Consider the following 26034-nt stretch of genomic DNA (forward strand, 5'->3'; position numbering starts at 1 on the left):
CCACAAACCATGAACAGAAACTCCAGTGCTGTCCAGTTTTTGAGTGTATGACATCATGTGTGTAACGTCTCTTTTCATCACTATTGGGAAGATGTCTCAATGAAACCTTGAGGGACACTGACACACAAGTGACCTACAGAGTTGTGTCAAATTAAAGGAAAAAGCTGAACACTGAACCCCTACAGTGCTCTTAGAGGGAAAAGTACAATAGGGGTTAATAAAAGTTGTTCTAAGTGATCGTCTGTATCCTGAAATGAAAATCATGAGTGTTCTTCCCCTGAAAGAATTCAAGCAGTTTTTGGTTGCAATTTATTCCCTTACATGTGTCTGACTAAATGAAATGCCATCACTTTAATCAACTAATTAAAAGTTATCAACTTTTTCAATTTACCCTACTTACTCCACAGGACTACCCAAGTTATCCAGCCTTCGGCCAGGGCCAGTATGCTCAGTATTATAACAGCTCACCCTACACTTCACCCTACATGACAAGTAACAACACCAGCCCCAGCACGCCCTCAACCACCACTACCTACACCCTCCAGGAACCACCCACTGGCATCACCAGCCAAGCCCTCACAGACAACCCTGCAGGTAGGAATTAAACCTCAGCTAGACCTGCCTTGTATAACCTGAAGATCACCAGTTTGATTCTGGTAAGAGGTGTGTGTCTCTTGGAATTTGCTCTCCATAGCAGAGAAAATGTTCACTTCCACTACATAACAACAGGACAGTTTGAGCCACTACATCTAGTGGTGAGATAAAACAGAAATCAGATGTAAGATTTTCCATAATTTCATGTGACATTATTGCATCATCTTGCAACTGAGATTGTATATTATAAGCCACTCAGAATTTTATGACTGCATTTGAAATTGTCATCATTCACGCTGAAGACAGCTGGCTTTAACTAAATATAATTTCATACTTCCATCATTCAATTTAGATAAAGGACATTTTAGCTATTTCCAGTTGACATGCACTCCATTACCTCTTGTTTATTAAATCAGTATGGCGCACAGTAGCCTTTATTATTTGTTCTGCATCTGATTTATGGCATGCTTGTTACCTGCAGTCTTATAAGTTATGTCTCCTGCAGGATGCTGTCTGTCCTCCATCAAGACAAATAGTCCCTTTAAACATCTTTTCTAAAAGCAAATAGAAGCTCGTCTTCGGTGCGCTCTTTTAATACTCCCCTTCCTCCTTCTTTCCTTCCTTTCAGGAGAGTACAGTACCATCCACAGTCCATCAACCCCCATTAAAGATTCAGATTCAGATCGATTGCGCCGAGCCTCGGATGGAAAGTCACGTGGCCGTGGAAGAAGGAACAACAACCCATCACCGCCGCCCGACTCTGACCTTGAGGTAGGGTGAACCCGCTACCTTGGCGACAGACAGCCTCGCCCTGTCTGAGACACATGGACACTAATCCACTTACTATATGGCTGCCACACCAACTTTAACACTTGATGGACATTAATACTTAAAGACATGATTCCTTAACTTTAAATGCATTATTAATGCATTGTGGAATATATGAGTCATCACTAAACGCATATCATCTATAAAGAGCTTTGTATATCGTATAAATAAACAATAAGGCATGTGATTAAGTGAGTCATCACTGATGAGATACGTACTACATATATACCACGCACTGAAGACTGCTCACCAGCTGTTGCTTACAGTGGTGTTATTGCCCACTTTGATAGTGACCATGTGTCAAAATAAACTTGCTGTAATTTCGAGGACTCTTCATTAATATGTTACTAATTTGACTGAGGATAATAGCAGCCATTAAAACACTGACATCATGGCATGTTAACATATCTAGTTAATTAGTTTGTCACTATTGATTACTCTAATGTAAAGGGCATGGGGTGGAAAGTGTGTAGTGGGGTGGTGAGAGAAGTGTTGCGGTGACCAACCCAAGCAAATGGATCCTGGTCCCTGTGGCACACGAATACGCTCCTGGCCTATTGACCAGGAGGATCACCTTGCAGCCCTACAGAGTGCACCATTGATTTTGCCTCTTTTTTTCTCTGTTTTTCTTTGTTTCTTTCTCCCCCACCTCTGCCCCCCATCTCTCTAGCGAGTTTTCATCTGGGACCTAGATGAAACAATCATCATTTTCCATTCCTTGCTTACGGGTTCTTATGCCAACAGATATGGACGGGTGAGTGACATCAGACTCTGGCAGTAGCCATTCACTTTATCAGCAAAATGCATGAATATTAAAAGGAGGGGGGCAGAGGATAGATTTCACTTTGCTCTAACCCCACAGTGAGACGATAGAGCAGAACTCAATGTATAGATAATTGCTTCTTCTTATTTTTTTTAAATGAGCCCAATGAGATCTGACAAAAACCTGACTGCTCTTTGCAGCTGTTGGGGGGCTCTGCATGGCCCGTCCAGGCCCGGCTGTAGGGGCTCACAACAGTTGCACTCTGGATGTCTATTGACACATCTTGAGTGTTCCTTTCTCCTTCAGAAATGCCACATTGTTAGTTTAATTAAGTGCTTCTCAATCCATCCTTCTCAGGCAGGGATCTCCCTGGAGACCCTGGCAGGAGAGTGAGTCCACTAAATACAGCCCAGCCAGAACTCAAACTAGAGCTTAGAAATTCTGCCAAACCTGGCTTAATTAAGACTCAACAAATATGTATGTATTAACAAACATATATTTTTATTATTATAGCGAAAGGTCATTTCTATCCCATGTAACTTTGTGTGCTCATGAAATGAAGAGTTTACTTTTCCAGGGTTTTCTATTTGTTGTTTCATGTAAATTGCTTCTCTAAATTTAAACCTTCAAAACAAATAATTTGGGAAATAAGCCAGAATGCTTTTCTCATGGTTAAATTGAGGTCATAGGTTCCTTTAAAGTACATCATCATGTCTGTTTTTCCCCTTCTAGATATAAAAACTGACTTTAATATGAAATTCATAAACTAATATGCATTTAATTTTAATTTTGTTTTAGAGCAGTGTTTTGTTTTTGTTTTTTTGAAAATGACATATTACTCCTCCTATGTCAGAGAGCTTAGCGTCTGCAGCCCATGCTCTGTGCCTTTGTTCTGGTATGAGGGGTGTTTGATGGGGGTAGTGTTTTGTTTTGGGGGTGAAAGAGGGCTGCCCCACGACCCTTTACTGTTTATTTACTTTATTCCCAGCCCTGCCTGCTGCGTAAAGAGAGAGCTAAACGCTTAGGGAGCTGTGGCTCCGTCATGAGGGTCTCTTGCACCATGCACACACATAATCACACATAGGGTCTCCAGTGTGCTGCTCTGAAACTCCATAATGGCCCATTCCATCAGAGCTCATATAGGATGCGACAGCTAACTAGAGCCACTCACTCTGGATTTTTTCATTTGTTCTCTGTTTTTCTTCCTCTCTGCCCATTTTACTCACTTTGTAACCCATGATTTTGTCCCTCTGCCATGCCCTTATCTGAAATACAGATCTATAAACTCCCTTAGAAAAGAAAGTTAAGACTAACAACCAACCCAACCATTCCACCCCCTTCTCCTCCTTTCTGGCTTTCATTGATGCCAGGCATAAACAAAAAAGATACAAAACAGTTTTCCCTCCTAGCTGCTCTAAACTTGCTATAAATAGATGTGTATCTGAGTGAGTGCACATCCACACTTTCGCTCACTCTCTGTGACCTCCCACCCGCGCGCTCTCTGACTTTTTTCTCTCTCCCTCTCTCTCTCTCCCTCATACACATAAACACACTGCTGTTCTTATCAGCTCTTTTAATTGGCATCAAGGCAGCTCACCCCCATAAAGCTGATGGCTAAGGCCAGCTGTGCTGGTACTGGGCTGGCCAGAGCGAGAGCTTAAAGTGGGTGGGGATGGGGGTTGTTATTGGTAAGGGGCTTGAGGGTGGAGGGGGAGGCTTGGCGTCCCCCTAAAGCCACTGACATCTCAGGACAGGTGGTGCTGGAGCAGTGACAGCAGCAGCACTTTGGCCTTCTGGCCTGCTTGTATTCTTAACTCCCTCACTGACTGATTGTTTAGATTTAATTGGAAAGGATTCACTTGTGCAGAAAAGGCAGCCTTTTCCCACCAAACCAGTCCATAAGAGTGAATCACCCAACAGCGCCAGAGGTTGGGAAGAGGGAGCTGGTAGCCTGTTCATGTGGGAGGCTAATTATTTTTGATGAATTCTTACTGAAAGATTGGTTCAAACTGGGAGGTTAAGAGGAAGGAGAAAGCCTCTAGAAGTGGGGATTGAGCTCTCCTTGTGTGGTTTGTACTCTGTCATTTTAGAGAAAACATAAGCATTGTGGGGTGTGACAGCTAATCAGCGGAAAGCTCAGGTGTGTCTTTAGGTGGTTTAACGCTCTAATCCCTGCTTCTGGTCCTGCCTGGCTTGTCTCTTATACAGGTCTCACCCAGCTGCAGGAAAACCTCCTCCACGGGAAGCTTTTGTCTTCACTTTGTCCTTTACTTGCTGAGGACATTCTGCTGATTTGAGACTTAAAATGTAAAAGGCATTCAATATGTATGAAAACAAACAAGCACAAAAAAAGAATGTAAACATATCTCTCAAGTTATTTAATTAATAGTAATATTAATATATATGAAAACCCAAAAGTAAAACAACAATAAACAATGGACAATTTTATAATCATAAGAAGTTTCATTACAATTACAGTCATTGGGGTTTATAATTTTGTAGATGTTCATGTGAGAATGATCTGATGACATTTTGCCTATACGTTAACCTTTTAAAAGGAAAACTGCACACATTGTCACATGCTCATTAACTATTTACAGTGTTGTTCACTCCTCTCTTGGTATTATCTTACAGACAGTGCAGCCATATCACCATTGCAGCACGTGTCACATTGCTGACAGAGATCACAATTTAAGGAGGAATTTGTAGTTGCGCCTGATATAGGGATTAATATAACCGTTGAATTATTTTGCAGTTTTAATTTTGAAGAAACGGAGTGACTGTCAGTTAACTAAAGAAACTTTACAGGGAATCGTATTTTATCATGTAGAGAGCAATCAGATGATGCATCTGGACAACTATGTGGAGAATGGGCTATTTACGATGAGGCTGTGACCCCGGCTCTTCCATTTAACTGCCCCTCCCAAGAACAGGCATGGTTTTACTCGGTTCATTCTGTCTGTCTGTGGCATTTCTGATGACTATTCTGGTCCCTTTCAGAGGGTCGTAAACAGAGACTGAAACTTTCAAGTGCGCCTAATGTCTTCTTTTATGGGAATACCTTGCTGTAGAATTTAAAGGGATTTCTGTGTTAATTGACAGACTTGCAGGGAACTTCATTATTTACTGTTCTGCATTGCTTCATCTGCTTCTTCAAACATACAGTATACACACACACACTTATATTTCAGAATAATGTGGTTTGATTTAATTCGTTTTGTCTGTTTTCTGTAGGACCCGCCAACATCTGTATCGTTAGGCCTTAGGATGGAAGAAATGATCTTCAACTTGGCCGACACGCACTTATTCTTTAACGACTTAGAGGTGAGTCTGTTTGTGTGTGTTTTACTCTGGTATGTTTTGTTTCTGCACAATTGCCTTCTGTTTACTTTCTGATGATTTTAGTGGCCAGAGGAGTGGATGTGCTGGGGTGTGAGAATTTTTTAGTAAAAGAAGCAACTGTTACGTAGCATAGATCCTCTTTTACTAATCTCTTAGTAATCTATCCCATAAGCGATGGCATGAATTTTACATGCGCTGTCAGTCTCCTGGGTCACCAGCCCTGCCCCCCCACCTCCACTGTCTTCCCACTCCCATGGCAGCTAGTCCAATTTGTCAGGCTCTAGTGTTTCTGTGGCTGCTCTGTCTGTGTGTCATGCTGTGTGCTTGGTGTCGCTGTCCACCTACACTACACCACAGACCCCCTCCGTCACAGCATGAAATCCCTGCCACCTCCCCTCCCTTGCCCCCCTGATTCATGTACAGTTAGTGTAAAATCTTCCCCTGGGGCACAGGAATAGAAGGATCAGGCGTGGAGAAAAATGTGCGTCACATTTGTTTCAACAAATGTGACCCACACTTCATGCATGGGTATGAAGCATACCCTCTGTGCAGATTCAAATGTCAAACCCAACTTACAAGCAACAAGCAACTGTCCACAAATTTATCATATTTTTTATATTTGCAGTTTTTTTTTGTCCACGCCTCAACAATTTTCTCCCGGTGAATCTGATCCCACCGGCCCTGCTTTTTTCCTCAGAGTCCTGCTTTATGCTGACCTCACAGGAGAGGAAATGTTTTGTTTGATACTTAAGTGTGAAGAGATCTGCGGCCGGCCTGCCAAGTCTCATTACTCACCACCATGTTCGGCTGTGCTACATGAAGCAAGCCCAAGAATGAGCAAAAAACATGGTAGACAGGGAGACAGAGAAAGAAAATATGCATACTCCCCCAAAAAGACAAGCGACTGAGATCCCAAGTGCAGTCATCGTGATCAAAGTTAATTGGCTACAATTGGCTGGTTAAATATTTCCTTATGCCCTGGCCATGTAGAAGCTGTTGTAGCTGCACTTTATTTAATAGATGTGCCCCAATCATTTGAAAAAAAATGGCACTTTGTGACAATGCTTAAATGTGGTTTTGCTCAACATCTGTCCCGTGTTTTGATCCTTTCATGTGCTTTGAAAGTGTTCACAGATGAATTGGCAGCTCAGTCTACTTCAAAACTCCAGCACACACATTTCTTCTGCTCTGTCTCAGCAACAGTATTATTTGATTTTGTGTTTAGGCTTTAAGGACTCAATTTTTGCAGCTTAAATTGGTGTAGTATGCTTAGGTAGGGATGCTTTTTACAGTGTCCAGTGTAAAGACGTCTCTGCAGATTCTGCAGTAATTGTCACTAACAATGATACCAGAGGAGGAGTGACATTCTCTTGAAGGCATATTGATCTCTCCTCTTAACCTGAGCAGGGCCAGTGTGAGTGTTAAGTGCCAGGTCTCAGCAATGCCTAACCAGTTGTATTTCCTCTCTGCTGATTTACGGTCCTGCATCTCAGATAGAGCCAAGTAGAGTCCAACTATAAATACCACAGCCAGCAGCAGTTATGTATTTAAGCATGTGCAGAAATGCATATGGTCCATCTAATTTGGTCTAAGCCATAAAGGGAGACCCCAGAGGCTGTGCAGAAACACAGGTGCAGAGTTAGTGGCCTGACGGTGTGTGAGTGGTCCATCTAAGTCTTAACACTGTTCTGACAGCCACTGCACGAGGATATTAAATATGAGCTCAATAAAATTTCAAAGTTTGTATAATTCCTAATTGTTTTAATTTGAATATGGTTTCTTTAAAAAAAAAAAAAGATTCAAAGTTTTTAAAGCATTGGGCTGCTTTATAGGACATCTAAAAACCACAATTAAGCATAATATTGTACTGAGTCTGCAGAGGCCACATGCCACAGGCCACAGCGTATAATGCGTGTTAGTGTGTGTGTATATCTGTGTGTGAATAGAGGCTGGACTGTGTTGATAGAGCTGGTGAGTGACGATTCAGGGGAAAGTCATAAAAAGAAAGAGGGCATGCCGAAGGGGTCAACAGGGATCAGTTTCCCCCTTATGTCTCTCTCTCTCTCTCTCCCTTGCCCTTTTTCCTCCAACCATTTTTTTCTGGATCAGCACTCTCTTGTTTTTGTTCACTGTTTTTTATATGAGTCCCAGAAATACTGAAGTTTCACTAAAAGACCTCCCTTCCCAACTTGCACGCGCAATTCTCTCGATCGATTGTCCCACACAAGCCATTTGTTATTAAGCTCTATTATAAAGGAAGGGTGTATGATTGTATGAACAGCACGATCTGTTTTCTATCATCAAAAATGCTCAGTATAGAATAATCCATACTGAGGCGATCTCAGCTCTATTAATTTTTTTTTATTCTGGTTAGAAAAATCGTATTTCAGTATTTACAGAAATAATCAAATGCTTACTTTATTACAATTTGTAAAACAGAACAAATAGTGGTTGTAATCAGTTAATAATAATATCCAATGTAATGGGTTTTTTTTTTCAGTATCATACTCTGACAATACTAAACCTGTTATCATCTTTGAAATATAGCAGATTGGCCTCACTGAATGCCTTTGTGGCAGGGGATTGCATGTGGAGTTAATTGATGGTCTGAAGTGATGTGTATAATGAAGTCCACTGAGGCTGAGCGCATAGAGAAGACTGACAGCTCTGCTGTGGCTCGGGGTGTGAGTTTACTGTAGGTGTGCTGCTCTAGGCCGAACTCTAATGCTGAGCAGTATGTGGGAACCAGGGGCCTCTTTCTCGCTGGCCGAGCCCCCTGTGTTCCCCTCTCAGTGGGGTACGGGGGCTGCCGTCTCCCGCCTCCTTGGGTGAGAAAACAACCCTCCCAGTCTGGAGAATAAAGGCCATGGGGGCAAACCACTCACAGGGCAAGAGAGGGGGAGAGGTCTCTAAAGGTGGGAACATTTTAAATTAGTCCACTGATGCCTCTTTGCTCTGTGCAGTGCACGCTCACACACTCTAAACACATGGAGCTATACCCACACACATATGGAAACGCATGCACACTGTACGTAAGTGTATAATCAAACGCTGACATTCGCACACACATGCCTGTGTAACAATCCTGTAACACTGTAAGCTGACTACCTTTTATAGCTCCCAGCCTGCAGCCACAGGGTTGAAAACTCCTCTGTCACTTTCACCCAGGGGCTGCCTGTTAATGAGAGATGCTGTGAAACACACGGTTACCTTTTCCTACTGGCTGAAATGGCCCTCCAGAGCCTCTTATTGTGGAGCCTTTCTGTTAGTTTTATGTCCCACTTTAGAAATGCAGTCCTGTACTTGCAATTCTATATGACTGGTAGCTTTATTGTGTTTTTAGTGATAGTTTATTTCTTGGTGATTTTATTCCTGGGAAAGCAGGGCTGTGATGCTAGCTGTGATTTTCATTGCATCACAAAATTAAGTCATGCACTTGATCAGTTACCAGTTAGCACTACAGCAGAATTAATGATTATTTGTATATTCATAGGAAATCAAAAACACAACACTGTCATCATGTTAGACACCTTTACAATAGCACATAAATCTGTGAAGATCTGCACCAGTAAAAAGCTTGGAAACCAGAAATTACAACTTTCTTTTCTTTTCTTTTTTAAATTTATCAACTTTCAACATGCTGCCGAAACCAAACTACAACATTTTTATATGTGGTATATTTTGTCAGATGGGCTTCTTTGGGTCTGCGCACAGTGATGTGGTTATTTTAATCATTTGCTTGGCCACTGATGCTGCACTCAGACATAACTCCATCAGGTTTCAAGGCGGGGTTGATGGTGTGTTTTGGGAGGACTACAAACAGAAAGTGGTGGTTTCAAAGCCATCCTGTCAATCTATGCTCCACAGAGGTCCACATCAACCCCATCCTCCACTATCCTCAAACAGCTGATTCATACACCACTAAGGTGTATGAATCAGTTCATGGAAAATATAACATTACGGTCTGGTGACAAATGAGGAAATTTTACAGATTTCTAGTCTTGCGTTAAAAAGAAAGATGCAACACCTGCGCAACGTGATTTGTGTAGGAAGAGATAGGAAAGTGCACAGATTTGTCCAAAACAACAGACCACTCGGCAGGGATAAACTCCTTCACTACGGATTTGTTCATTGCTGGGGGAAAATGCTGAAATGACTGAGATTTGATATGGCATTTAATGTTGCTCTCCTTGAGGTGCGGTTTGGATTTGAAGTGCCAAAAATAAGAAATAATGAGGAGCAGCTCATCTATCACACAGAACTAATTTATACTTTCCGTTGCCTACCTGTGGGGTGTGCCTTTTTTCCTTCTTTCTTTTCTAACTGTAAGCTACAGAGCTCTAAAAAACATTTTGTTAAAATGCAGTTTGCTTCCCTCTGTGCCCCCTTTGCTGGTTGTTGGATTTTTTTAAACCAGCATAGACTTACCTGTGCTTTGTTTGGCACTGCTGTTTGAATTCCATGACTGTTCAAGCACAGATTGTGGATTGGAATGAAGTGGGTTTGAAGAACTCTCCCTTTGTTACCCACATCCTGTGTTTGACCCCCAGATAATCACAGGCCCCCCTCCCATCTGCACCCTCCTCACCCCCCTAGACAGGGGTGCCTTTGGTGGGAACATAGAAGGAAGTTGCTGGGGGTCACAGACCACTGGGGGGGTGACAGCCTCTACCGGCAGAGTGTTGAGAACCTGCGAACCATGGATGAGCCTTTTTCACATGGCATTAGCCTGTAGGGTCACAGGGAATTTCGCGATGATGGCTGTTATCGCTCACACTGTGGTGTGGGGTGGGTGGCCAAAACACACAGCTCACCTGAGAGAGAAGATGAGATAGGGGGAAAGAGGGGGCGGCTTGGATCTAAAAAGTGGACCCTATTGTGTGGCAGTGACCTAGACCTTCATCGGGGGGGAAATGGTCAAAGAGGGAGTAAACATGGTCCTTTCTGTGTTTTGGTAGCATGCATTGCAGAGTTACCCCGTCTTTCTTCTCCCTACCTCTGACTGCTGCAGTCACCACTCTGAGCTCGATCCAGGGCTACAGGAAGACTCATGCCGTCATCGCTGATTGCTTAATGACAGATGCCAAGGGAACAAAGAGGGCTCTGATAACTTCCTCCCCAGTGAAAGGTTTTCAGCAGACTAGTGGAAAGACAGACAGAAAAAGGAAGAGAGAGTGAATGATGCCGAGATGGAAGCATCCTGTCTTCAATTCGTTTTTTTTTTAGTTTGTGTTTTCTTCTTTCCTGTACAGATAAAAACTGCTCGGTAGCTGAATGAACTCTGATAAAAGAAAAGAACGCCACTGATGAATTTCACAGAAAGACTTGGTGTTTGCATAAGGAGCAATTGCTTCTGGTGGAGGGTCTTCACTTCTTAGTACAGTAGGAACATCTGGTGTAAGTTAGCAGTGATTGTAGGTTTTAGAAAGACCACTGTTTGCTTGGTGAGGGAAGAACGGGGGGGATTCAGTGGAAAAGAGGTGTTCAAAAGGTTCTAAGAAATTCTGACTGCCCCTCAATGTGCCACCGTCATGAAAGCCTGTCAGTCTATAGTTAGGATTATACAAACAAAATATTTTTCCTTCTAAGCCTTCAAGCGACAGCAAGTTCAAGACCCTATAATTTATTAACTTTATGAAGTCCTGCACAACTGCAAATAAACTGCTCCTTCATAATGTGGCAATATATAAGTCATAAATTATTATGGTCATGTGATTAAGTACATTTTTTTATTTGCCCTCTTTTGACTGAATTTCCACAAACTATTGTAAAATCCACAGCCTGCTAGTGTTTCCTTCGTTCTGTCGTCTTCGACCTGCTCTGTTCATGGCCCTGTGGTGTTTATGAGGCCTTCAGAAGTGGCTCCTAATGAGTATGTGTAAGAGTTACTGTACGACATTACCCACAGCAACCTCCTCTATTAGCTTTCCCAGGGAGCCAGTGCAGAGGTTTATGCCAGCCCCAGCTGGGAAACGTAATTGTTGAGTTGAGTCTTCTCATTCATCCAGCAACCCAAAATACACACACACACACACACACACGCACACACCAAAAAAGCCTTTTCATCTATTAATAAAGCATTGTAACATAATCAAAAAACTATGTAAACATTTCAGAAACAATGAAGCTGAAATGGTGCAGACATTTAAACTCCAAAACCCTGTATTTTTCTTGGCCCCTTTGAATGTTTAACACTTTACATTTGTTGGGGTTTGATGTGTTTATTAGGTTAAATATTTGGACCCATCCATGAAAAATCATTCGTAATCAGGCAGCAGGTACAATGGCTCCAGTTTGGCTTAAATACAGAGACGTATTAATGTGCTTCATGCCATAGTGAAGTATCGCTTGTACGACCTAAAATAGCTCCATTATTAACGTGCTAACAGTGTTCTCAGATATGCTTTGATACACGCTCGGTGTCATACTCTGAAAGAAAACATTACGAGTGAAGAAAATAGGGAGCTGTTTTAAACAAGGCTCAATAAAGTGGGATAGAATTTTGTAACCAACTCAGTGAAATTGGTGGCAGAAGCTGCTCATCAGCCTATTGTGTCTGCTTCGTGAACAGATCATTACTAGATAACAAAAGCATTCCAGTCACTTACGTCGAAATGGGAGGTCTTTAAAACGAAGCTTAATGAGGTGCTTAACCCAGGATGCTGTTTTTGTTTTCTGAAACAAGCACACACGCCTCTACTGCTTACAGAATTACGTGGAACAATATGCCTGGGTTGAGAGCTATTCTCTGGAAAATTTGGGGATTATTTGTGAACACAAATTATCTACAAGTTTGTTGGCAACAGACCCTCAAGCTGGGACAAATTGTCGAGTTCTTCAACTATTAAAGATCTGCCAGCGAGTGTCTGGAAACAGATTAGGCCGACAGAGCAACAAGTCCCCACTTGCAACCCATGTCAGTTGGCAGTTCATCTTCTGAAACACATTGCTTCAAACTCACTCCATGTGAGGTCACTTTGGACTCTATCCCCCAGCCTTTACCCGTTTCTCTTCTCCATCTCCACCTCTCTACCCTTCCACCCCTTTATCGGGGTGCCAGAGCCCCAGAGAGGAGGGGAGAGGGTCACAGGGTCAAAGTCTTTTCCTCTTTGGATCTCGGGGCTTGCTGGGAGAGGCTTGGCGAGAGAATGGCTGCATTAGAGCTGGGGTTGGGGGTCAAGATTTTAATTCTGTTAAAGAACAGCTGGTTTGAGTTTTTCTTCACGTCGCTCTTCCCTCCCTCTCTCCACAAATCCAAGGAGATGAAAAATTTGTTCAGATGGGAACCAGTAAAATAAAAAAGGTTTACGGTCCAAAGCCCTTACCCTTACCCTGCTCTAGCATTAGGGAGGAATGTAATAACGTCAGCATTTGGCCTCAGTTAGACTGACTTAAAACAAGGAAGTCCTTTCTAGGTTTTGGTGTCTTAACAGCCGGATGAAACTTAATTAAAAAGCTCAAAATGTTTGAGGGATTTTTCATACTTGAGACCAGAGGAATTCACTTCCTCGTGTTTCATTTTTCTTGAGAAATTATTAACATAACTTTAAACAGGTGAGACAAACTTTTTTGGCAATTGCGTAACCACTTTAAAATCCTTAGCCTTCCTAAAAAATGAGAAGACAAACTAAATCATGGTGGATCAAGTGCTCTCTGTGTTATTCACACTGGATTAAAACTGACTGAAACAAATTTAGAAGTAACATAACATGAATTTCAAACCTTTTTCCTCTTATCTAGGCTATTGCTGAACCTCCTTATGGCAAAATTGCTAACCACACAACATCAAAGAAAAAAAAATAGCAGCTGAGCTACTTTGTTTTTCTTTGCCCCACATGTCATATGCTTATCTAGATGCCAAGGCAGGACTCCCTCACCTTTCGCCACTGATGGGGTGGAAAGAGGGCAGGAAGGAGGAGGCACTAGAGGGCTCCCATAAATGGAAAACTAATAACAGATTTTATTTTAGTCTGCTTTCTCCTGCGCTCTTTTACCGGTTGGCTGGCTCACTAGCCCCGGGGCTGTGTTGGTGTGTGGCGCAGCAGCAATCAGAGGTCATAATTTCATTGGCGGTTAGCATCAGGTTCAATTTTTCTAGTAGGTTACATTTACCAAAGTCTGGATTGTGTTACTGTGTACCGGTAGAATCAGTGCAGGGCTGCAGAATCCTGCTACCTTTCCAAGAGGAGCCAGGCACCCCCAAAGGGGAAAAGGAGTGTGCGCATATGTTTGGAGATGGACACACACAGAGACACATACACATGCACAAACCATTAGTGCCAAGATGCTTGTACTAGCTAGCTCTAGTCCTTCTACTATGTAGAGTGTGTATATATATATATATATATATATATATATGTGTGTGTGTGTGTGTTCATCTGTAATCTTATACATAGAGGAGGAAACCTGGCGAGTGTTTACAGTTTCTTGATTGAGGCTTATTGGTTATGTGCAGGAGTGTCCACATCTTTAGATGTCTTTCAGGCTGATGGTACAGTTTATTTTTATTTAGACCTTTGAGCTGCTGCATAGTAAATCAAAAAGGGGAAGAGCTGATTCAAAAGGAAATGGGGAGGCTGAATGTCTACAGGGAGTACAAAAAATACTGGGAACATACAGGAAGTGTCCCGCATTACACAATTAAGTGATTGTTTTGTGTATTTTAGGAATGTGACCAGGTGCACATCGACGATGTGTCCTCTGACGACAACGGCCAGGATCTAAGGTACAGCAGTGATTCATAGTTAGTCAACAAGAACTGCATCATATGCTCGGCCGCCACGAACAGTGAAACAGGCTTGTGCTAACACATTCTTTCTCTGCCCTTATTTTAGCACGTATAACTTCAGCGCTGATGGTTTCCATGCAGCAGCTACCAGTGCCAACCTATGTCTGGCCACAGGCGTACGGGGAGGCGTGGACTGGATGAGAAAGCTGGCCTTCCGCTACAGACGAGTAAAAGAAATTTACACCACCTACAAAAATAACGTTGGAGGTAATCCCCGGCAAGCAGAGCTGCCCTGTACTGATTTTTTGAGTAGAAATGACTTTGCACATGTACGTTCCCTCATTATGTGCGTGTTTGTGTGAGGGTACGCTCGTGTTGGTGCATGCGTTCTAAAAGCACACATGCCCCCACCACTTGGTCAGGGTAAATTTTGAAAACTTCGCTGGTATTCGGGGGGCCCGTCCAACCTAAACAATGTTACCCTGCGTTTCAGGTCTGCTGGGCCCGGCCAAAAGGGAAGCCTGGTTGCAATTGCGAGCAGAAATTGAAGCCTTGACGGACTCCTGGTTAACACTGGCACTGAAAGCACTAACATTAATCCACTCAAGGTAGGACTCCAGTGAGGAAAATTTTACACAGTCCCATACCGCACATATATAAATTTGTATGTGGTGTGGAGTACCCCATACTCCCACATTATTAGAAAAACAGCAATGCTATGCATTTGTCTTTTTTAGACAGTCTTTATCTACTCGTTTAGAAAAATACGTGTGCTAGGAGATCCGACTTGAAAAAGGAGCTGAAACGCAATCCTTCATTGCAGGATACTATTTAAAGAACTGATTCATTGCAGTGTCTTTATTTTCTGCACACTGTGTTTTCTTTTGTCCTCCCACACAGTGATTTTGAATGATGTCACCTCTTTTTCTGCTCCTCTGTCTTTGTTACTGCAGGTCAAACTGTGTGAATATCTTGGTGACCACCACGCAGCTCATCCCTGCCCTGGCTAAGGTCCTGCTCTACGGATTGGGAATTGTCTTTCCTATCGAGAATATTTATAGTGCAACCAAAATAGGTAAAGACTGCATTCTGAAATAGTTTGTTTGTTTTATTTTTTATGTGACTTTCAGACACAAATGTCTATTTATTTATTTTTACCCCGGTGAGGTAAAAACAGTTACAACATACATGCTGCTAAAGTGACAGGACTGAGGCACGGACGGGGTGGGAGATTGAGTCACCGGAGAGTGTTGATGTTCTTGTGTGAAGGAGTAGTCCCAATCAGCCTAGGATTATTTTCTTGGAGCTGGGCCTGTGCTGGGCCTCTTCAGGCCTCTCCTGCTCAATCTCTGCATATGAAACCACTTCTGCACATTTATGTCATTCCAGCGCAACAGGGCCCCGTCCTCTTCCTCCTCCTCCTCCTGCTTTTACCTCCTCACTTTCCCCGTTTTCTTTCTTTCTTTCTTTTTTACTGTTTTAAATGCAAAATAAACATCAAGTTTCACTCTTGCATCAATATCTGACCCATCAGCTAAGAGTTCAGGGAGAGAAAGAGACACAGTGGTCTTCAAAACCAGACCCTGTAGCAGGACTGATTTGCCTGTTTGTTCTAGATTTAAAGAAGAGAGGGGCAAAGTTAATGCTTTTAAGATTGTCTTTATCTGGGGGACAATCTTATCACATCTCCTTCCTGAACCCACTGTTTACAGTCTTCCCTTCTTTGTAAATTTGGTGTTTTAAAGAGGCTCTTGTCACCCTCGGTTCCTAAATCAACTTTGAGCGTGTGTGTGCCTGCATATCTTTTTTGCATCCACGTAATGCTTTACTAAGAAACTGCCCTCGACTTCTTCACAGGAAAGGAGAGCTGCTTTGAGAGAGTAATTCAACGGTTCGGGAGGAAAGTTGTTTACATTGTTGTTGGAGATGGGGTAGAAGAGGAGCAAGGCTCAAAAAAGGTAAGAGGTTTTAAAATAATAGATAAAGTAAACAACATGCACACTTGTATGTCTTTAGGGTATATTTACATGGTGAAAACAACCATGAGAACCACATAAAGTGTGGAGCAAAGAACTCGTGAGTAGTTTTCATAAGGTCAGGAGTTCATTGTGAGGGAACACCGAACATACCTGCCATACTTTTCCAAAGAAAGGAATCAGCGCTCCGGCTTTCCTTCTCAAGAGTCTTTGCTTTGCTTTCATTTGTTTATCCTCTTATACGGCATCCAAGCACAAGAGAGAAAGTCTGTAGTGTGTAATCAGCCCTCTTCCTCCACCATCTCAGGTTTACAGAGCAGGGGAGGGGAGAGATGGCATAATTATATATTCCTGCTTGGTGCTCTGAGCAGTGTGAATGCTGTATGTGTAACGCTAGACAAGCCCTTTCAGGCATGTTGAAGGCGCATCGTAAATAGAGCGCACATAAAGGCGACTTAAATCATTGTTGATGAAATTAGAATATTTACTGCAATGACAAGCCTGTTAGCACGAGATGGATCAAGGAGGGCTCGCTGCCGACCTCCGCCCACGCTCTTGCAGGAAGCATGACAGTATCTGTTCAAATGAATTTGATGTCTCGCTGTTTTTTTTTTCTCTTCCCCATTTTTTATGTTACTTGTTGGCTCTTGCTCCAGATCTTGTGCATTCAGCATTCCTGTCAGGTTTGGATGTAAAGCAAATGCTGCATGTGAGACTCACACAGCAAACACGCTCTTTAGCAAATGAATCAGCGGCTCAGGAGAATACTTCCCTGACAGTTATGATGAGCTGCCGTGTCACGCTGAAGACATTGAGTTTCCCTTTGAAAGTCCTCCAGCTCCTTCTTCACCTGTTTCTCCGTAAACAGAGCAGAAGCACGAGGACCGACGCAGAGCGATTAGGCAGCTATTAGAGAGAAGTAAGAGCCTTTACCCTGGATAAAAGCGTAAAGCAATAGCTCTGTGTTATGAAAAGCGAACACGCCCTGGGAATGTGGTCTTGAGGGATGATTGTGGAAAAAGATGCAAATATCTTTACTCAGCTTTGAGTTGTTGGAGAGTGACATTGATGGAAGAATAAGGTGTTTTTTTTCTCCCCCATTTGAGTGGTGCAAGTCCCGCGACATGCCATGCAGTAAAAGGTTTCTGTGTCAACATCAGAGAGAAGGTGAAATAACACAACAATTTCACCCGTCAGGAGGCGCATATCAGACGTGACACATCGTGGAACTACAAAAGCAAAAGTCTGAAACTTCTCCCAGTTCTCATTCCTTCACTTACAAAAAAAAAAGAAAGAAAGAAAAAATTCACAATCCCTGTCTTCAGTTATTGCCTTCGCTTGGGAGAGACAGCAGAGATAACATCGCCTGCTTTTAAACTTAAAAGCAAAGACAATTTACAAAACAAAAAGCAAAAGAGCTTTTTAAGGGTCAGTGCAGGCTCTCCTAAGCGGAACATACGCCTGGGAGAGGCCATACCTTTGATAAGGGGAGGGTAATGGGCTCCACACACTGAGGAGCTGAGGACTCTACCTGACAAGCTCCTTTCATTCTCTACGACTCAGGTTTCTTCCCCCATCCTTTGCCTGGGAACAACAGCTCATTTGCACTGTCCTAAACACACACTGGCAGGCAGGAGGTTCATTCAAAAGACACTGTGGGGAGTTCATTTCTGTTCAAGTTAAAGACAGTCAGTGCATTAGTCTGGTGGTATAAAACTCCACTTTGATGCAGCAAAGAAATTAGTTACAGGTACAGATGTACAATTTGGCTGCACGGACTTATGCACAAGGGAGCAAGAGGAGTAGGTGGGGTGCGTTAATGATATGATTGCTTTTCCTGGTGAGTGGACCAGGCTTGCTTCATTCACTAAACATATTACCGCAGTATAAAGAATAAGAAATCAGTTTAGAAGGCCTGCAAGTGTTGGTCTGTCCAATTCTAACAGTGTGTGTTCTATGTTAAAGGCTGACTAAAAAGTATATATTTTGTCCATAACATATTCCAAAATGAATTGATATGATTTGCAATCATGAAAAGAAACAAATGCACTCATCTTTTAATAAATAACTAAAAGGATTGATAAATATTTTGCTCATTAACATCTAGCAATTTTACTCTTTTATACTCTAAGGTGCATTTTCCTGATTGGAATAGAAGTCATTTTTATTCATGTAAATGGCTAAAAAGATCATTTTAAAAAAACTGATTAATTTGTTTTTTAATTAGTTTGAGAATTTTGAGTTTTGTGTTTAATAAAACTAAAAAGATGCTTTCTCTTCCACCCACAGCACAACATGCCCTTCTGGAGGATCTCCAGCCATTCAGACCTCATGGCCCTCCACCATGCTCTAGACCTGGAGTACTTGTAGCACCACACCACCAACGTGTACCCCCTGCTCCGCTTCGGCACACCACACAACCTTTCACCTTCGCCCTCCAGCCCCATCCCACGCTTGCCACGGACCCCACAGCTCAGAAAAAAAAAGAGACAAAAACCCCCAAAAAAACCAGCCGTGTTGCTGTGCTGCCTGGCGTCTGTCTGTCACTACATAGGAAGAAAAGAAGAGGAGAACGGAAAAAAGAAGACTGAGCACACGGTTAACGTGCTGACATACGGTCACACATCGTCTTAACCCTAAACTCTTTCCTTCTTTCTTTTTTCCGGCGAAGCGAAGGAGAGAGAGAGAGAAAGAGGGAGCGAGGTGAATTTACGGCGCTGCAGCTGCTTGCCCTGGTTACTGTGAATTGGCCGCTTTCTGAAGCTGTCAAAGTGTTTTACGGCCCCCTGTTTGTGCCGGGACTCTGTCAGGGTTCACACCTGTGAGGAGAGCAGAGCTACTGATGGCCTCGCCTCGCTTCGCCTCACTTCGCCCCAGAACTCAGTTACAGCGAACTGCAGGGCCCACAGCTACTGGTGGTGACTTTTCTGCGTCCCTCTGGCTCGCCCCACGTCTGCTCTTCGCCTCCGCTTTATTTCTGTTCCTCTGTTCACCCACTTCGTAGCCTCCCCTTCGCTGTGGGGCAGAAAGACAAAGCAAGTGCTCCTCTGTAAAGCGTCGGCCTGGGAGCTTTGTGCTTCTTATTTATGAACAGACACTTTGTGAGTGGCACCGCGCCACCGAGAAGGTACCTCGATGATAAAAGACTCGTGCCTTTTACAAAGTACTATTGATTTCCACCGCAGCGAGAGGAAGACTTTTATGGAAGAGAGAAGAAAAGGGGGTTTTCTAATAATTTAAGAAAATTACAAAAAACTTTATTTACAATGCTGAGACAATCATGTACAGAGGAAATCTTTTTGTGTGTGTGTGTGTGTGTGTCTAAGTTTGTAATCACTGGACTATTCCTTCCTATATTCATTTTAGGTACATGCTCTTGAAAGATGGCAATGCTTTTTCATTGAAGTTAAAAAAAAAAGGCATCCCATCGCGCATAAGCTTGTGCGAGGACGCCTGAAAGTGTTGATGTGTTAAAGTTACGTTCGATAAACAAAATATGTAGATATTGGGATTTTGTGATAAATTGTTTTGTCAAGACCAAAAGCATGGATGTCAAGTGTCAAGGACCTTTCTTTTCACTCTATGATGTTTTCTCGTCCTTACAGGAAACTTCAGTCACACACTTTATATAGAACAACAGGTCTCTTCTTACTATACGTCCTTCTCGGACACATATATCAAAGGGAAAATATACATTGTTTTTTTTCTTTAGTTATGCAGGAAGGTAGCTCACAACCTTGCGTCCTTATGGCATTTCACCAGCTTGCAGCCCTGACCCCATATATTCAAAGGCAAACACAATTCTGACGAGGGTTTTGGATACGGCAGACGGGAATTTCTGAGAGCCATTTTAATGTCAAGTTTGAATAAATCTGATGTTTGAAAAAAACAAACAAAAAAGCAGGCTTGAATAGGTTTTATTATCTTTTATACAAGCACTATAACAACTCTTGTACAGCAAGCGTAATTTTGTATACTGTAGTGTTTTTATTTCGACTTTGAGAATACATTCTGTGTCCCTCTTTGAAGCAGCTGAAGTACACGAAGCCCTTTTTCGTAGCGCTTCTGCATCTGTGGACGGGGAAACCATAATTAGCATTGAGAGAAAAGCCACTAACTTCGAGAGGTTTGTGAACATACAGGACATGTGCTATCGACTGTGAATTTCTTAAACAGAAACCGACTCGTTCTGTTTCTAATTTCTTTCCCTCCTTTGCACATGATCACTGTTGTCCTTTTACATTTCAATTCAAATCCTTCTCTCTTCTGACGTACCCCCCCCCCTCCCCCCCGCCCCGGCAGTCACACGGGGTATCTACATATTGCTGCTAGATCAAGGTAATGGTAGGTAAATAGAGGAAATGTTTTATAGATTCATACAGCACGCTTTTTTTTTTATTATGTTGCAATCATAAATGCAAACTGGAAATACTTTACACTACATGGGCCTCATTGTGGGAAAAAAAACGCAAAAGATTGTCGTGTCTGCAAATTATGTGTACAGATGTTTTTGACATTATTATTTGATTGTGTTTAAATTAATAAAACTGATTTGTGAACTGTTACACGTTGCTGACATTTTGTCCCCTTTTCTTTAAAACTACAACATAAAATTTAACATTTTTGGTTTTTTTTGAAGAGCAACATTATTGCCCCCCACAACCACCATGACTAACCACCAGTGTCCAGATTGACACAGATGCCATAGGGTTCAGACACTAATCCTACCAGGAAGTAAACAGAAACTGGAGCTCTTACAAGTCTAGACCAAACAACAGCCCATACCCTTTACACACATATGCTAATCACATCCCTTTATTAATCTTCCCAATGACTACAACAATAACTTTTTTTTTACACATCAAAGCCACATATGAATTTAGACATGTCTTTGTGACTGTTAGAGTATAACATAACATTAGGATTCTCTAAATGCCTGCGTCTTAAGTGTCTCTTAAAGCATTCTTTACGCTGTTTTTGATTGCATCTCTGTTAAAGGCACAGTTCAACCCCAAATCCAAGTTATATATTTTTCTGCTGAGAAGAAGAAAACCTGTGTAAACTGTCTTACTTGCATGCTTTGTTATGTTATTAGCACCTTAATGTGGGAACTATCTGTGTACAATCCACCGTAGTGAAGGAGGATAGCAGAGGATTGGTGTGACAGAAGAGGATGCCAGAGATAAAATAGATGGATGCAGATGATCTGCTGTGGCGACCCCTAAAGGGACCAGCCGAAGGAAGAAGTCTACATCCACGATCCATTACATCTCAGTCAAGGAGGGTCCCATTCATTTGTCTGTTCTCAGAGCATTTGGTCACTGGTTCCACGCTTCCTGTTGCAAAGTTCTTTGGTACGCTCCCTCTCGCAGCCTGAGATCATCTAATCAAAGGCTGTAGTTAGTCCCACGAACTCGTTTTAAGACCAGAGGTGATAGATCTTTTAGAGCGGTGGCCCCCAGGTTGTGGAATGCTCTCCCTCCATCATTACGTTGCCTTGATTGTATTTATTCTTTTAAAAAGCAGCTTAAGATTCATTTATTTAGGTTGGCTTTTAGTTAGATTTTTGCTGTATGTTTGATTATTAATGTATTCTATGTATTTCTGTTTTATATTACTGTGAAGCACTTTGTGGTTTTTATCCTGTGAAAAGTGCTATATAAATAAATTGATTTGATTTGGTAGAAAGAAAATAGTTCCTAATATGTAAAGATTAAGGGTGTCCCTTTCATCTGAGCTGAAGGTAGCTAGCTGACTGCTTGTTTTAGGGAGGCGACAAAAAAGTTTGCAGATTTTTTTGGTGTTTCCAACACCACAAGAAAAGAGTCAAAGATTTCTGTAGCCCCAAAACTGGGCAAGCCACAAAAACACTCTAGATGGCTAGCATACATGGCAGCTCAGCAGAAAAAATGCACATTTGATATGGGGGTGAATTTCTCCTTAATTTGATTTCTTTTTTCATTCCTGTGAGAAAGTTTACTTGATACCTTCAACAATATATAACATGCATCATGCATGTTTGAGTCTCTGGAACCTGAGCCAAAATATAACCTAATATTTAGAATGCTGTAGTTCTATCCTAATAGTCTAACGGAGCCTCCATGCATAATTTACGCTTATCAAACCACTCCAATTCAAAGAGAGCTGAGTTAGTTTAAATAACATATGAAAAATATTTATGAGCCTCATTTTATGAGGTGGTCACAGCTAAGACAGTCCAGTGTGTTACACTAGCCTGGACAAGGAAGAAAGTGTCTGGCCTCCAAAACCACGGTGGGAGAATTAAGCATGCATGGAATTTTATTTAGAGCCACATGGCCCGTTTAATATCCAGATCAATTATGTCTTCAGATGGAGAGGGAGTGATGGCCAGGGAGAGGCATGTGCGTCTGCCAGGCTGGACAAAGCAAGTCGGGGCGCTGCCATCGGAATGCACCAGCACAATGACCTCTAATGTGCTTTTCCCACTTCTGAACAGCTGAAAGACTAAGTGGTGTCTGAGGTCCCGACTGGATTTCTCTTTCGAGGAGCGGAGCGCTGCTCTCTCACAGAATAGAGGTCTGTTCTCTTTGATAAGTTTTCCCGATGTTCAGAGACCTGGCAGAAATAGTCAGACACAACCAGACCAGACATTTTGAGAAAGAAAAAGTGGGTGTCGAGAGTGTCGGCCAGCCATTCTGGCTGCTCGGACAAAACAGACGGGAATAAAAACAAGAGCCAGATTGTGTCTGTTTGGCTCGTGTCACTCATCTGGTTTAAAGTCCTCTATCAAGTCTTTAATGTCTGGCGAGTTCTACCAACCTTTGCAGGGCGATGTATGGCCCGGCTGTTACGTGTAGGTTTCACAGTACTTTAATCAGTCTTAACAGTAACCACGTAATTCTCAAGAGCCCAGATCTTCACTGAACTCCCACCCACATCCTTGTAGAAATAAAAGGCACCACTACCTTGCAGATCCCATGTTGGGCATTCCTCTCCGGGACGTCCCAGCAAAGTGCCCGCCCTCCATAAAACTGTACTGCAATAATAAACAACATCATTGGTGATTTACGACCTTGCCCAGACAGTGATTTCATGCAGATTTTCATAGAGGGGGGCCTCTGACGGTGCATCACAATTGAACTAATATTGTATTACATGTATATCAAACTCCCCTCCAAAAAACCTGATCCACATCCACATGAGCCACATCTCTTTTACGAGCAGGAAGCCTATTAATAGTCCTGTGTTCTCTTGGTGGCTAGTGTGTCTCAACTTTAGGGGAATTTGTGTCTGTAGCGAGCAGATGTCCACAGGCTGAGACAATAAGAAAGAGGGGGGAACTGGAGACATTTTGACACAAAGCTTTTACCCTCAGCAGTGCTGTGAGGAGTTTCTGCTCAATCTAAGAAGCAGAAGCTCATGCTGTTGGGACATTAAATCAAGCTTTTCTTCATTCTTGGTTTGCCTGATGCTATTTGTCGTGGGGCTGGATATCAAACCCACTGACACTGATTACAATGCCTACATGAGTGCTTTCAAGATAGGGAAAAGCTTCCAACTCATTTTCCTCAAGTGCATGGCTCTGTTAGCACTGGCAGGCAGCGAGAGTGGCAAACCTGTTGTCATGCTGTGGTGGGCAATGGTGCTAAACTAGGCCCTTTTGTTTACTGTTTGTTTATTTCTCAGTTACTGGGATTTGACAGACAGAGTAGGACAAGGACAGCTGGCAATCAGGAAGCTGTGGATGCCAGGGATCTCGGCCAGGAGTGTCAATGCCGAAGGGGCCGGGTGTCCACAGCTATGCCTGTCCAATGCAGACGAGGCATTCTCAAGTAAATCAAGACTGTGACACGCCATTAGTGTATGTTGGTGGAGGGTCTGATTGGGCCAAAATACTTTGGTCATGGGTGTAAATGAACTTGCTGAGTGGATTGTGCCGCGTAGAGGTCAGCCACGGTTAATTTGCGTACACACATTCAGACGCCTGCTAGATGAGCCATGTATTGTATTAGGATTTTCCAGCTTCTAGTGTTGCAAATTGTGTGAAATCTTACCAGAAGTGGTTGTTTTGATAGAGCCCAGACTGTTAATAAAGCATTGAGGTACAGTGGTAGTCACTGTGGATGGAGCCTCTCATCGTGCGTCCCACATCGAGGTCGGAAGCATACTCGCTTCCGACCTACGGAAAGCTGTGGACGCAATGGATAAGAAGTCTTTCCTGTTATATTTTGTTGGAGTACACTTGGAGTACAGCTGAAGGACAAATGCATGGTTCCAGTGATCATAAAAGAATGACGTAAACAGATGTGCAATCGTTGCCCCACTCAGACTTGAGCTGACTCGCATAGTTGGACATAACTCAGCAGTAGTTGCTGCAGCTTATGTTTAATTAATATGACACACAGCAGTGTGGCACTGCTGTTTCTGCGTAGTCGGCTTTTCTTTGTTGAATTTGGATGTTTTCCCCGTGCCTGCATGGGTTTTCTCTGGATAAAGCATGCATGTTAGGTCAGTGAGTGATTCTAAATTGATCCTATGTGTGAACGTGAGCATGAATGGTTGGGACAGTTGGGATAGGCAACAGTCCCCCTGAGATCCTGAATTGGATAAGCTGCTGAAAAAAGAGATGGATGAAGTAGAAACATGTTATAATGTAGCTTGATGTCCGTTTAGTAGCCTAAGCCCTAACTCACTGCTGTGTATCACCTACAAAAATACTTCTACAACAACTGATGTAGTTTGGCAGGTATTGAAACTCCTTCTCTAAGCAAATTCAGCAGCACCAGGCGTACTTTCAAATAACCTCACACCACAGCTCATAACCTCTGCGAGGTTGCAGTGTTTGAGTAGCTATGAGAGCAAGCAGCGTTGCCAGGCCCAGAGTTGGACCTGTGCTCACTTTCTGCCCAACCACACGTCACCTCCACCTGCATCTGTGGTCAAACACACACACACACTCCCTAGTATTTACTGGGCCCACTGCACCATTCCATTTGAAGGTGAGTGCCACAATTTTATATGGCCCGGCTAAAGCCACCCCCACAACCGTGAGCGTGCTTGCGTGTAAGTGTGCAAGTGCAACACTTCTAAGCTAACTCAAGAGCTATGAGCTACCAGGTCCCTGAGGGTTTATTTAACAGCCCTTCTAGACCTCCCTGTTTGCTGTCTGTGTGAACATGTGTAGCATATTTACGTGAATGTGCATTTGTGTGAGTTTTTGTAGCGTTAAGTGTGTGTTTGCACGGACCTCCCTCGTGGGTGTTAATTGGGCCAGCTCCCTCCAGTTAGGTCTCGGACTGAGGCCAAGCTCCCTCTCGTCTGGCAGGAGAAACAGCCTCTGAGCCATTTTAATAAACTCGATGTCATCTGTTAATAAAACAGCCTCGAGTCCCACCTTGGCTTGTTTTTGCTCGATAAGTCATGGGTGATGTTTCCGTTCTCCCCACATATTTCTTCTTTAAGAAGAAATGAAGGAAAGGTGAAACCTGTTCATTTTATTTTATGTCCTCAAACACTAAACACAGCAAAGGTAACTAGTTTTCTCTGGTTTTCCGTGTGTGTGTGTGTGTGTGTGTGTGTGTCTTTATTCAAAGAGTGATTTGTTCTAGATCTTTAAGGGGTCAGTTATAGTTAAATGTACCCTGAAACGTGTTAGGTGTGCAAATAAAGTCCACTGTATTCACTACAACAAACTTAAAAAATAAGGGTGTTTTACAGTAAAATACTGTTGTTTGAGAATACAGTTGAATACTGTTAACCAAATGGTAATAATGATAATAATGTATTAACAACAAGCTACTGTACAATCATGTTATATATGA

At 42.6% G+C, this 26034-nt stretch overlaps 1 protein-coding gene across 9 annotated transcripts in view; it reads left to right on the forward strand.

The window, feature by feature from the left end:
• eya1 (EYA transcriptional coactivator and phosphatase 1) overlaps positions 1 to 20518 on the forward strand; it is a 64610-nt gene extending 44092 nt beyond the window's left edge. For all 9 annotated transcript variants that reach the window (XM_005722574.1, XM_005722573.1, XM_013916019.1 and 6 more), the window contains 10 exons: positions 408 to 594; positions 1223 to 1365; positions 2093 to 2176; positions 5420 to 5509; positions 14194 to 14252; positions 14362 to 14522; positions 14749 to 14863; positions 15209 to 15330; positions 16113 to 16213; positions 18521 to 20518. In XM_005722574.1, the coding sequence (XP_005722631.1) occupies positions 408 to 594; positions 1223 to 1365; positions 2093 to 2176; positions 5420 to 5509; positions 14194 to 14252; positions 14362 to 14522; positions 14749 to 14863; positions 15209 to 15330; positions 16113 to 16213; positions 18521 to 18601 (1143 nt within the window). In that variant the 3' untranslated portion in view covers positions 18602 to 20518. The remainder of the gene's footprint in view (positions 1 to 407; positions 595 to 1222; positions 1366 to 2092; positions 2177 to 5419; positions 5510 to 14193; positions 14253 to 14361; positions 14523 to 14748; positions 14864 to 15208; positions 15331 to 16112; positions 16214 to 18520) is intronic.
• The last annotated feature ends 5516 nt before the right edge of the window (positions 20519 to 26034 follow it).

This window comes from Pundamilia nyererei, unplaced genomic scaffold (assembly GCF_000239375.1).
Source record: "Pundamilia nyererei isolate P.nyererei 1_Seehausen unplaced genomic scaffold, PunNye1.0 scaffold00007, whole genome shotgun sequence".
NCBI lineage: Eukaryota > Metazoa > Chordata > Actinopteri > Cichliformes > Cichlidae > Pundamilia > Pundamilia nyererei.